General features: G+C 41.2%; 1 protein-coding gene across 7 annotated transcripts in view; it reads left to right on the top strand.

Moving 5' to 3' along the window:
• Positions 1 to 13399, top strand: part of KIF16B (kinesin family member 16B) — a 198809-nt gene that overhangs the window by 13649 nt on the left and 171761 nt on the right. For 5 of the 7 annotated variants that reach the window (XM_061622598.1, XM_061622596.1, XM_061622597.1 and 2 more), the window contains exons 2-7: positions 1140 to 1209; positions 2764 to 2877; positions 5085 to 5201; positions 7562 to 7659; positions 11660 to 11769; positions 13075 to 13217. In XM_061622598.1, the coding sequence (XP_061478582.1) occupies positions 1140 to 1209; positions 2764 to 2877; positions 5085 to 5201; positions 7562 to 7659; positions 11660 to 11769; positions 13075 to 13217 (652 nt within the window). Of the gene's footprint in view, positions 1 to 107; positions 216 to 1139; positions 1210 to 2744; positions 2878 to 5084; positions 5202 to 7561; positions 7660 to 11659; positions 11770 to 13074; positions 13218 to 13399 lie in introns of all 7 variants that reach the window. The other 2 variants (XM_061622599.1, XM_061622600.1) reach the window with 2 other exon arrangements.

The following is a 13399-nucleotide window of genomic DNA, read 5'->3' as shown; positions in this document are numbered from 1 at the left end:
TTATGGATGCAATAAATGCAATTGGACATCATTCTTTGGCTTGGATCCTAAGATCTGTGAATGGAAGGAAATTCGCAAAAGAAATATTTCTCTCCCCACCCCTGCAGTAGGTACTTACAGTCCTCTGAATGCCTCTCTGAAGGATTGGGGAGTTGTCCTTGCCAATGGAGTCCTAGAGTGGTCTGAATGCACATGAGACCACCACCTTGCTGAAGGTAAGCAGGTATAGTCTGTGATTGGATAGATGACTGCACCGGAACATCATATGCCACCTTGGGTTCCATGATGGAAAAAAGTTGGCCTATAAATGTAATAAAATAAATAAATGTGGAATGGTACATGGGGGGCTGATAGGAGAGTGGGGAATCCCCCAAAATCAGGCAGAGGCATGTTTTGTAATGATGTGTCTGCCAAATTCCTGGATAAGCAGCCCTTAATACCACATCCCACTTTGTTTAGGAAAGTGCTCTGAAGGAGTATTGTTCAGCAATCAGCTCCAGTGTGGAGGAGGGTATGGGAAACCTTTTTTCTATGAATTTCTTTCTGTTTCTGGATCCAAGTCTGCATCTGTTTTAGCCAGATCTCTAACCTGCCTTCTTTGCTGAGGAGAGAAAATGTTGCAGCCATTGGTTGGCCTTTGCTTCACTCCTGCGCTATATTGTAAAGCATATCACCATTGCATCAATTTAATAGGCAAGTTCAACTCAACCAAGTCTTACCTTACAGGTTTTTAGCTGTAATTGACAAAAGATAAGCTATTTTTTGTATTTTCCAGTGGAAAGACACAGACAGTTTTTTCCCCTTTCAGACGTACTGCCTAGTGTTGTGGGGCTTTCGGTACCATGTAAGTCTTCCTTTGGAAGATATGACTTATCTGCCTAGTTTAACAATTAGGGAAAACATTAAGGTTAGAACCAAAGCTTGAGTAAGTATACACCCATCTTTCCTTAGAAGCCATGGCAAGAAAAGTGTTAATGACACCCAGGAGACCTGAGGACATTGCAGAGGGCCACAATGAAAAATGAATCTAGAATTTATGGCAATATTTACACATTAAGAAAAATACTGATTTGTTGACAACAATTATCAGGTCTTTTTCCATAATAATCTTGACGTGCTACGATACGTTTATTTTATAGGGAGAAGGATTCGGATGCTAAATTTATTATTTCAATGGAGAAAAATAAAACAACAATTACAAATATGAAGGTGAGTGTTTACAGCCATCATGGAAATATTTTTTCTTGTTTTACTTTGTTGTTTTGATTCCTTCCTGGCAAACTGTGGTATGACATGACAGTGTCAGAATTTATGATTAGTGGCTCTGAATGGGTAAGCCTCCTTACCCCAAAATAGTGATGTAGGTTTTCTGGAAATTATTGAATTAGAAAACTGTACAAAAGATGTTGTTGGTGCTCTAAATTGATTGAGGCCTGATTTATCATGTTTTAAATTATTTAGTAAACAGCTAAAGAAGTATGCCATGTTAATTGTACATGCTGTATAACAGAGCAATCCAAACTCCTGATCCATTGTGCTGCTGGAAGGGGCCTGGATGGGGTGGTGGTTTCCCTTGGCTCACTCCTGTCTAACTTTGTGAACTTCCACCCGCCTGGAAGCTTTGCCAGCAAGGAGCACTTTAATGTGCCTGCCGAAATGGGTGGGTGAAAGCTACCGCCGCTAACCAGCAGAAACCCCTGAAATGGGGTGTTTGGGGGGAGGGGTGGAGCTGGACAAATACAGGATCTGCTGGATCATGAGCTGCCCTTCCTGCCATCATGTCACAGCAGCAGGCCCAGCCTGTGAGCTGGCAAGTGAAGGAGCCTTTTTCCAGCCCCCCCCCATCCTCTGCCCTGGCTTGGTGAGAGCAGCAGGGCTGTGCCACTCCATCAAGCTCCACTGCTGCCGCCCAGGGGTTAGGATTGGAGCTTTAATGTCATATTTCCCCCCCAGTAGTCAAAAACATTTTAACTGAAATATCTTGGAAGAAAATTCAATAGAGTGTACCTAATGTGGTTCAGATATTATATTCAAGCACATTAAAAGGTTTACATGAAAATTATTCTTATTGAAATACTTGTAAATATTGTTAAGATATAGTAACTCCTAACATTTTCAAGAAGAAAACAAAGGCATTGAAAGCAAGTTGTGCATTTGTACTTTTTATAAATGCGTACATGCTTCCTAGGGATTGGCACCTGTAAAACAGTTAATTACAATGTCAAAACTACCCAGCTTGACTGGTGTTATCTCCATTCATTATGATGTTAATTTTATGAAGCAATACATTTTTAGCCCATGTCAATTTTGAAGATGATATCTTTAGATTGTGATATGCAGACAGTGTCTTATATACGCTTTTGGGGTTATAGTCAACTGAATCCAACTGAATAGTGCATCTGTTCAGAGTAGGACTAGCATTAAACATCACTCTCTGATTTGCACTTACCTTAAACAGAATATACTATGTGACAACAGTAATGTTAAGCATGTTAGAAAATGCTTTATCAACAAAATGGTGTAAGCGTTAAGCCCTGCTAAGATAGTATTCTAAACTATGACATAAATAGAAATATTCAATTCCCAACATTTCCATGCTCAGGAAGTCTTTATATTTTATGCTTAAAATAACTTTTGCTGGACTAATAAAGGAGTTTTAAATATTGTCAGTAATACGCTTGTGCTCTCAGAAGAGGTGTTTGAAGAGCACTTAGTTATTATCTCAGTATGTAATACGGAAATAGACTTTCTTCTTCTTTTTAGATACCAGAGGGAGGAACTGGAGACATGGGAAGAGAACGGACTAAAACATTTACGTATGACTTCTCTTACTTCTCAGCTGATGCTAAAAGTCCAAACTATGCATCTCAGGAAATGGTAGGCAGCTAGAAACCTATAATTCTCTTTGAGAATGAAAGCATAATGACAAAGTACTTTAAATATAAATAAAAATGCATTTTACCCTGCAAAAAAAGCTCCCAGAATTACTTATAAGTAGATCAGTAACACAGAAGTGCACATTGGGAGTGCTGTAGGTGCTTGGAAGGGGATTTTAAACAATTAAGCTGATAAAAATGCTTATACAGAAGTTTTATTATGAAATATATTTTGTAGATTAGCTGTGTTTAGTGCATGTTAACCATGCACACTTGGAGGCAATTCAGATAAACCCATGTTTGACCAAAGCCTTCCGGAACAACATGCAGGTTGGTATCACACATACCTGGATCATTTCATCATCCTGTGATCCAGCTGAGTAGCCAACTTTATCAATTCAAAAAGGCCTGAACTTCATATTTAGACTACTCAACCTTCAGTAAAAAGTCTTCCAAGAACTCAGGGCTCAACTGAAAAACAATTATAGATGTCTTACATTTCTAATATAGAACCCATCAGACAGACCAAGAAGAAATGACCTACGTTTATGTTCTTTTGGATCTGATTTTTCAGTCCTGGCCACAGTTAACTTGGAAGGGAACCCCGCTGAATAAATGTTATTTCCATGTAAGCATGCATAGATTGGGTTGATTGTGTCCAGATAGGCCTTTTAACCACAAGATACGCAGGAATACAAAAGGAGGCATATAACGTATCTTTCTCTGTATACCTGAGCACCAACATCTTCTAACTTGGCAAAGTTGTTTAATCCTGGACATTTGAAATATTTTTACTTTTGTTTTAGACTTCTTAGCCATTCTTTTTTCTCTGCTTCTTGTTTGTCTTCAGAATTATTTGTCTTTGCTTTAAAAATATTTGAAAATAATAAGCCTCCTGAACGTAGAATTGTGTAGTAACTAGGAAAGTATTTTCAGTCCCATAGGAGATACCAGATAGTGTGCTTGCTACAAGCTATTATGTATCCCTTTGTACTGTCTTCTTTTTTTTGTTGAAAGTTATTACCTATTGTTATTTTTAAGATGAAAGCATGCTTTTGCATCGTATTGCAGTCATGTAATGGGATACTTTTCTTGTTTGATATTCTTCACAAATAAATTGTTGATTGGACCACGGTGATTTAGGCCAGACTTGCGGTGATCCACCAAGCCGAAAGCCACCCACAGCCATGCACTATGGTCTGCAATGTGCACATCAACCCACCTGTTTTTGTAGTCCAAGGGGGGAAGGCAAAAACAGGGATCCAAAGAACTCCACAATTCATTTTGCACACCCAAGGGAGTTTTGGGCTTTTGTTTTTCAAACAGCAGCCCTCCAAATCACGATAGGCCTTTTTTGAAACTGAGAGGAGTTGCAAACACAGTTTGTGATGTTATTGTTGTTAATTATCCACTGTTTAAGATCCCAGGATAGGTTGCAGCAATTTAGAACTCAATATTAAAAACAGTTTAAAACCAATTATAGTTAAAGAAATAGCATGGGTCCTGAAAATATATATCTCAGGTATCAAAGGGAAATACCTCAGTTATTGGGTAAATAGGTGGGTCTTCAGCATATGATTGAAACTATATAATGATGACGCCAGACACACTTCTGTGGGGAGGGAATTCCACAACTTAGGAACTGCCACAGAGAATGCACTCTCTTGGGCCACCCCACCCCTGAACATCTAAGGGCAATTGAACTGCTAAGAGGGCTCCATCCAACACCTGAGAGGGTCTGTATGGAACAGGGTCCATTGTTCAAAAGAAAAAATCCATGGGGCATGTGCAAGGTTAATTGAGACTCACTCATGAGAGATTGAGTATGGTTGCTGGGTTGCATTCAGATTGCTGAGTGATAAACTTTGAAGGCTGGGTTTAGGCATAGCTGGTTTACAATATTTTTGTGTTTACAGCTTCAGGGTGGTTTTCCAGGAAATAAAAAGAGTAGGAGAAGGACTTAGTACTTGGAAATACCTCCCAAACAGATGTTATGCGGTACTATAAATGTCTTAGTGTGGACCTGTGTAGAATTATTTTTTTATAAATACTTGAACTGATCATCTTTAGTAAGCACTTCAGTAAGTGAGCAGTTCCTGTAGTATGTTGTGATACTTTACTGAAGATAACAAAATAAAAGTTCTGTTTTCAGTTATATTTTGAAACATTGCTAGCCTTCCTTTCTCTCTCTTGTTCCTGTTTCTCCAGGTATTTAAGAACCTTGGCAATGATGTCCTCAAATCTGCTTTTGAAGGTTATAATGCTTGTATTTTTGCATATGGACAGACTGGATCGGGAAAGTCTTATACTATGATGGGAAATGCTGTATGTCATGCTTTTCAGAATTTTACTTTACTTTGTTTTTCTTCTTTGTCAGAGATGGGGAACCTTTTTTGGCTGGAGGGCCAGACCTTCATTCCCCCAACCGCTGGCAGGCCAAAGTTGACAGATGGGTGAGGTTGCCCACCTGGCATCCTAGTGATGTTAGGTGATGCTTCCTTTTGAAGCCTTGATTTTCAGGACATCAAAGTGAACTGTGGGGCTTTGAAACATGGAAGGTATTGAAGGCACACTCTGATCTGCCCTGGATAGGAGCATGCCTTCAAATGCACCTTCCTCTGTGAAGAGAAGCACGGAAGGGATTGAAGGTGCATTCTGATTGGCCCATCAGCTGATGGCTGGTTGAAAGTGATCCTTCAAATGCCCTCCCTCAGACTTTTCCTTCAGATGGTCTGAAGGAGAAGGGTGGAGGGGATTGAAGGTGTGCTCCGATTGACCCATCAGCTGATGGGCAAATGGGAGTATGCTGTCGAATATCCCCTCTCTGCGTGTCTACGTCAGACCTCTGCCATCTGAAGGAGTAGAACAGGGGGTTGAAGGCATGCTCCAATCACATGGTGGCTTCCCCAGATTATATACCTGGGAAGCCAAAGATGCTGGCTTTCTGGCATAAAGCTTAATCTCAAAATCTAAATTGAAAACAGCAACATGAAACACTCCCAAGAGATGAATGGAATTCTTATTTGCCAGATCACTTAATTTTTTTAAAAAAAATTCTGCCTTACAGTCTCAGGATTGGATCTGAAGCAGCCTTATAGTCAGTGTGGGGCAGATGGGTGCACTGCCTTCTCTAGAGCTGGACTTCTCTCCTCCCCTGGATTTTTTGAGGAAATTATCTTTTTAATTTAACATGACAGATGACAGCCTCCGTTTAAAGTGTGACAGCTTGTTTTAAGAACCGGAGCAATTTAAGGATGAGATTCTCTAAAAAATTCAGTGTATAAGGCAGGACAAGTGCCCAACAAAAGCCTTATCTGAAAGAGCCCCCAAAAGTCTGCTCACTCAGGTCTTTCCCTCACCAAGGGTGGATTTTTCATGATCACAATCTCCCTATAATTACTTAAGTGAATTTGAAAAAACCCGCCTGTATAGTACATGACCCTTGAAGAGTTAAATATTATAATTTTGTATTATGGGCTACAATTAGACTCCACCCCTTGGACTTTCCTTTGCTCTGCATTTCAGTTTCAGTTGTGTTCTCTACCCAGCCAGCAATAAAGAAGCATGTTTGTTTGCCTCCAGTAAGAAGTAAGAATTTGTTTATTCTGCTGTTATTATGATGAGTAGAGCAGGACTGTGTACTTACTGCTAAAGGATGAAATAAAGAGATAACTTTAAAGTGATCTAAAAAAAACTACCCTAAGTTACCCCTTACTCTTTTAAAGCACTCACTATACCCACAATCTTATGGCTATTTTTTCTTCTTTTTCTTGAGTACTTTATGGCAAAGGACAAAAACAGTCATAGAGGAATAGAAACATTGCTGTAGTAAGTTGGCTGGCTGGCTCCCTAGGCTGTAACTCAGCCCTAATTTCTAATTTTTCCAATGTGTGCAGCTCAGCATGAGGCCTTTTTTAGGGTTTCTGGGCAGGAAAATCAGTCCAGTAACCAGTAAATAAAATCCAATTGCTTTCCACATTTAGTTCCAATCGCTTATTTACCCCTTTATATAGCAACCAGTTGAAAAGTTTTCCCTTGATTGCCACAGGAAGGAAAATCTAAAAGTCAGGAGGAAGACTATAAGAAGGGACTCTCAAGGAGGAGTTAACACCCTAAAGTATTTATTTTCTTTCTGTCCTTCCCCACACTTGTAGTGTGGACATGTTTGTTTTTGGGGTGAAATCTTTTGTCCAGTAAATATTTTACAATGTTAAGGACTCATTCTCAATGACTCCAACGAAAAAGTTAGGCATATTTTTCTCACCACCCCTCTCCCTAAATGGTTGACTGTGGTTTCATTGTAACATGCTCTTATTCTGTTTCTAAACCTATTTTTTTGAATTGGTGTTGTTATGATACAAGAATAAACTGTTCTTTTGTGAAAACCAACTTCACACTAGTTTTCCATAAATTAAAGGAGCCCTTCCATAAACTGAAGGGGAAACATGCTTTTTGCCAGTGTTTCCCTCCTGCACTCTGCATTGCCTCCCACACTGTTCCAGAAGGTCCCCCAACCCTCTGGAGCAGATTTTCAGGGGGCTCAGGTGAGTGCAGAGATAGATTAAGGGGAGCAGAGAGTGCCATTTTCATGAGTGGAACTCCATTTCTTTGACTTGGAATATTTTCTTTCTCAGTGATTTTTGAGACTGTGACTGCTGTATTACAATGACTCTCAATTGTTGTAGGGAGATGCTGGTTTAATACCTCGGATTTGTGAAGGTTTATTCAACCGAATAAATGAAAAAACCAGATGGAATGAAGCCTCTTTTCGAACAGAGGTCAGGTAAGTTTGTACATAGCAGTTGTATGGCTATATTCAGTAAAAGTTGTCTTGTCTTGTCTGTCTTTGCCTTGTTTTTGTCCTTGTCTCAGCTCATTGGATGGTCATTTCAGTCTAGACATTCCTAGGGCATATTTATTGAGGAGGAAGAGAGAACTACCAGAACAAAGATTAAATATAGGACTGCAATCTGGATTACATTATCTTTCAACCATATGACTACTTCAGAGATTTGCTTGTTATCTCTATTCCATTTAAGTATCTATGCAGGCAGCGGGTGAAAGTCCCACTCGTAGACGGTTCCATATTAAATCTGTTGAATCCATCCTTGAACCCAAAGGACTCGGATGCTCACCTCAAAGATGCAACAGAGCGCAAATTGGATCAGGGCCTCAGGAGGATCCATGAGGCTAGTGTGTTTTCTATCCAGGCAATGGCAGCATCCTTGATGTTTGCTACAGCTTCCCTTCTTTGGTTGGAAGACCTGCTGGATGGCCTGCTGCAGCAGGACCTGGCTCGAACCTGCAAGTCTCTGCTGAAGATCTCGTGGCGGATTCATCCATGGATGCCATGCAGTTTGCAGCAAGGTGGCAGGTGTCTTCACTTGATGAACCCTATGGCTGTGCCACTGGGAAGCTGACACCACAGCCTGCTCAAATCTCGCCTCAGAGCCCTATGTAGGAGGCAAGTTATTTGGTGATGATTCCTTAGCCAGCATCTTGGAATCCAAGGATAAGAAAAAGTCAATGCCTTCCTCAAGGAAAAAGGATGACAGAAGATCCTTTTGGAGATCATTCCACCCATCTCTGACATCACAGTCCTTTCGAGGCTCCAGGATGTCAGGAAGGGCAAATGATGCCAGGGCTAGTCACCCCTTCTGGAACAGACAACACAACCAGTCTAAAGGACACCAACAACACTTCTTCAACTGATCGGGATTTGGATTCCAGTTGCGAGGAAATAAGCATCAATTCTGATGCCAGCAGCCCTCCGGTGGGAGGCCACCTTCAATGCTTTGCTCACCGGTGGAGGGACACGTCATCAGACCAATGGGTACTGCACACCCTCTGGTACAACCTAAGGTTGGAATTCACTTCCCTCCCTCCATTGAGATTCATCCCATCTCCCCTTTCAGTGTCCCCAGTCAAAAGGGACAGAGTCTTACAAGCATTTCCCATCTACTTCAAATTGCAGGTATAGAACCTGTTCCGACTGGGGAGAAATTTTTGGGAAATTACTCACTCTTCTTCACTGTCACAAAAAAATATGGCTCGTACAGGACGGTACTCGACCTAAAAAACCTGAACGGCAAGTTTCGTATGGACACCTTACTTTCAATCAAGGAAGCCTTGAGAAGGGGAGATTTCCTCACTTCAATTGACCTGAAGGAGGCCTACCTCCATGTACCTATCTTTCCGTCCCACAGGTGCTACCTCAGGTTCGCGGTGGGGGAAGACCACTTCCAGTACAGGGCTACGCCCTTTGGCCTGTCGTCTACCCCAGGGTATTCTCGAAGATTGTGGTTGCCCTGGTGGCACACCTCAGGATGGGAAAGCAGAAAGAAACTTCTCCTTTTCCTTCCATTCTACAAACAAGCAAACAAACACAACCTCTCAATTGAGCCCCCCTCCCTCAGATTGCATAGATCTTTCTGATGCCACCTTAACTGAAGGGTGGAGTTTTCTTTTCAGATTTTCCCAGGATCGGGAAAATCCAAATTCACTCTACAAAAAAGGGGGGATGGGTACTGGTTGAGGGAAATGTCATGTGAGCAATGCCCAGATATTTTGGACTCGAAACAGCCTAACTGGATTGCCTTAAGCAAGCCCCTTTCTCACCCCCCAACTGCAGAATCAGAGGAATATTATTGATTACCCTACAGGATTGTAAGGATGATGTAATGCATGTAATGTACTTGGAGTACTGAGAAAATGCAATATAAGTGCCAAGTATTAGCAGTCTTAGACCTTTTCAGGGATGTATTTTATTTGCAGCTCAGTGGTGAAAGAAATGTTATTTAGTAAGGAAAAAAATAGCTTTCAGCTGTTTAAACAAACAAAAAAGAAAACATATTTTTACATTGCACTGTGATATTCTTTAAAATAATATGCCACTGTGAATTATGATTAGTTTTGGCCATAGTTATAGAACTGCTCTCCAAAAGATGGAGAAGTTTGAGGGGCCCTTGGAAACAACATGGGATGGAGCATGGGGGGGCACTGCAGTGGGATGAATGAAACTGGAAAATTCAGCAGGACTGTCCTGAGCAAGCAGAAGTGCCTGTTCACTTGTGCAGGATACCGCTGGGTCCAAGCCAATATTTATAGACTATTAGATTACAAGACAATTTATGTTTGTGGTGTTTGTACTTAAAATTCCCATTTTACTGATGAGAAGCTGTCAGGCCCAGGATGCGACTCAGGAACCAGACCAGAGGTTGTAGTTAATTCGTGTTTTATTAGAGTAATGTCCAACAAAGACTGCGCTTTCTCATGAAGCAATACAGGGATACAGGTCCTGCGACATTGGGAGAAAGTTGACAGAGCAAGGGGCTGCTTCCCGCCTGTTCTTTAAGAAGGGGCTAAACGGGCGCGCAACCTTTCGCTCCTCCTTAACTCCCCCTCAGGTACTGCCCGCCTTCCCCCCCTTCTCTCCTGTCTTTTCAACCGTCTGCGTGTGCGTGGTGAGGGGGGAGGCATCACCTCCTCCTCTTCTGAAGTGTCCGATTCCCCTATGGGTGATAAAGGAGGGGCTGAGGGTAAACCATCTCTCCGCCTTTCTGCTGTGATCAGCCCTCCCTCTTGCTCTGAGCTGCGGAGAAGGGAGGGCCTGGGAATGTCTGGGGGGGATTCTAAAACTTCAAGGCTCTCAGGCTCCCCGTTGCTAGGCGACCCTATCTCTGGCATGTCCTCTGTTTCGGCTTCGCTCCACAGAGGGTAAGTTCCTCCCTCCTCCCTCTGCCAGCCATCTGAATCCTCTTCTGACAACCCCCCAGGAGCCCAGCTCATCCTCCCGACAGAAGCTAAGGCAGAGGGAAAATGACTTCGTCAGGTCATCTGATAACTGAAGTGAGACTTGAACTCACTACGTTCAACTCTCTGTCAATTGGATCAACCCGGCTCTCAAATATTTAGTGTGAAGTCCTTAAGACCACCTGTTCAACTGAAAGTTATTAATCCATGACTACAGCCAATTTGACAGCTCAATGAAGATGTCAGCCCAGTGTGTGGCAGCTGTGAAAAAGGATTATTCCATGATAGAAATCATTAGGAATGGGATTGAAAATAAAATTGCCAATATCATAATGCTATTACGCATACTTATGGGGTGACTGCTCTTGGAATACTGTGCCCAGTTCTCATTGCCACACCTCAAAAAAGATACTGTAGAGCTGGAAAAGATTCAGAAAAGCACAACCAAGATGATCTAACAGATTCAGGAACTCTCCTGTGAAGAACAGTTACAAAGTTTGGGATTTTTTAGAGAAAAAACGAGTAAGAAGTGACATAGAGGTACATAAAATTATGTGTGGTGTGGAGAAAGTGGAGAAATAATCCCCCCCTCATAATACTAGAACTTAAGCCATCAAAATGAAACTGAATGTTGGAAGATTCAGGACAGACAAAAGAAAGTACTCCTTTACACAACACGTGGTTAAACTATGGAATTTGCTCCCACAAGAGATAGTGATGGCCACGAACTTGGATGGCTTTAAAAGATCATTAGACAAATTATTGAACGATAAGGCTATAAATACTAGTTGCTGGGAATCACAAGTAGGTAGCGTGCTGCTGCACTCAAATCCTGCTTGCAGGCTTCCCATGGGAGTCTGATTGGCCACTGTGAGAACAGGATGCTGGCCTAGATGGGTATTTGGTCTCATCCAGGTAGGCTCTTTCTATGTTCTTATTAGCATATAAGAAGATGGTATTTACATAAGATTAATTTTAATATGTTGGCTTTTAAACTTGGGACAATCTTCTGATTAAAGTTTTTTTTTCAGTTACCTGGAAATATACAATGAGCGTGTTAGAGATTTATTGAGGCGCAAGTCTTCAAAAACAAACAATTTAAGAATTCGTGAGCATCCAAAAGAAGGTCCTTATGTTGAAGGTAAGATTTACAGAATCTGATGATTATATTTATTGGATATCCAGTTGTATGTTTAATTGAATAAATTTGTCTTCATTGTAAATTGAAAGCCTGTGTAAATGAAATTATAAAAGTCTCTGGGTCTGCTAAATTGTGTGCAGTTTGTCCCCAGTCACAATGAAAATTTTAAAGATTTCTTCTAGTGTGTGATGTCCTACTAATTGATTTGAGACTAATGATGGGCCTGACTTATAAATCAAAGGCACTTGTGATGGAAGAGTACTTATTAGAATTTAATTATCTTAATCCATCCCCTTCCAATTTATGCCTTAGTGTCCTGAGAGTACAAAATGTTTAGGAAGACTGCAAATTTCGCTTCAGGTTGACATTCTTTATGTTTAACATGCCTAGCAGTCTGTCTTCTGTTAAAATAAATATAGTCAATTCAGGTTTATCATCTAGCTCCTCCACAATTGTGCAACAGTAAAAAGAACCTGATCTCTTTGTCTCAAGAACATTCCTAAGTTTTATTAAACTTAAAAATCATTAGGGCTGTCCTTTGGGTTGGATTCACACTAGTAGAGAATGGAATTCTGCTGACATGACATCATATTCCCTGAGTTGAAGAAGGGGAGAGGTGATTTTCTCAGATTTCTCTTTTCCCTTGAAAATCTTATTGGAGGGGGAAGGGGGAACAGCAGTAGTGGGTGGGGCAGTGCCATTCCCCTGACCTCCAGTTGGTTGCATTACTGCTGTTTACTGAGAGGTAGCGGGCTAAGATGGTGATGAGGTCAGTGCAGTGCAAATGCACTGGTGGAGTGAATTAAGTGCTCTCGCTGGTGCATTTGCACTGTGCGACTTTGTCGCCCATTCTACCTCCTGGTAAGGAACAGCGACCAACCAGAGGTCAGGTGAGTGGTGCTGCACCACCACACTGTCTGCTGCTGGGGAATAAGCAAAAATTGTCTCCCGCTCTTTTATCCCAGCAGGAGCCTTCACTGGCTCAGAATATCTTCTTGGACTAGAAGGAGGGTCTTTTTGTTTGCGGATGGCCATGTCTGGATTCAACCCTTTGTTTTTTAACAGTCCCTGTATATGTTGCACTAGGTGCCAATTTAGAAGGGGCATTACCAACTGTGTGAGGCTGTCTCTTCTAAGATTGTGTCTACAATCAGCAGTATTTTATAAATAGTTATTAAAGTTATTTACCTTTTAAAAAAATTGCCCGATGAATTGGGGATGCCTCTTCAGTCTATTATACATAATTAATTAGTGAAAGGTTGCAATCCTAGTAATCATATTTGCTTGTGTTTGTGTCTTTATCAGACTTGTCTAAACACTTGGTACAAAATTATAGTGATGTAGAAGAACTTATGGAAGCAGGAAATATAAATCGGACCACTGCTGCAACTGGAATGAATGATGTCAGTAGTAGATCCCATGCCATTTTCACAGTCAACTTCACTCAGGTACAAAAAAGTGTAGTTCGCAACGAACTGTAAAATTTCTTTTATTGCAACTCAAATTTAGTTGCAGTTCAAAATCAGCTTCCACTGAATCTGAGAAGGGACTTGAAATATGGCTTTTCACTCCCTAATGGATTAAATAATGACAATCCCTCCCGCCCCCACAAACATACACATGGGAAGGA

The sequence above is a fragment of the Rhineura floridana genome, chromosome 4 (assembly GCF_030035675.1).
Source record: "Rhineura floridana isolate rRhiFlo1 chromosome 4, rRhiFlo1.hap2, whole genome shotgun sequence".
Lineage (NCBI taxonomy): Eukaryota > Metazoa > Chordata > Lepidosauria > Squamata > Rhineuridae > Rhineura > Rhineura floridana.
This window is presented reverse-complemented; position numbering and strand designations above follow the sequence as displayed.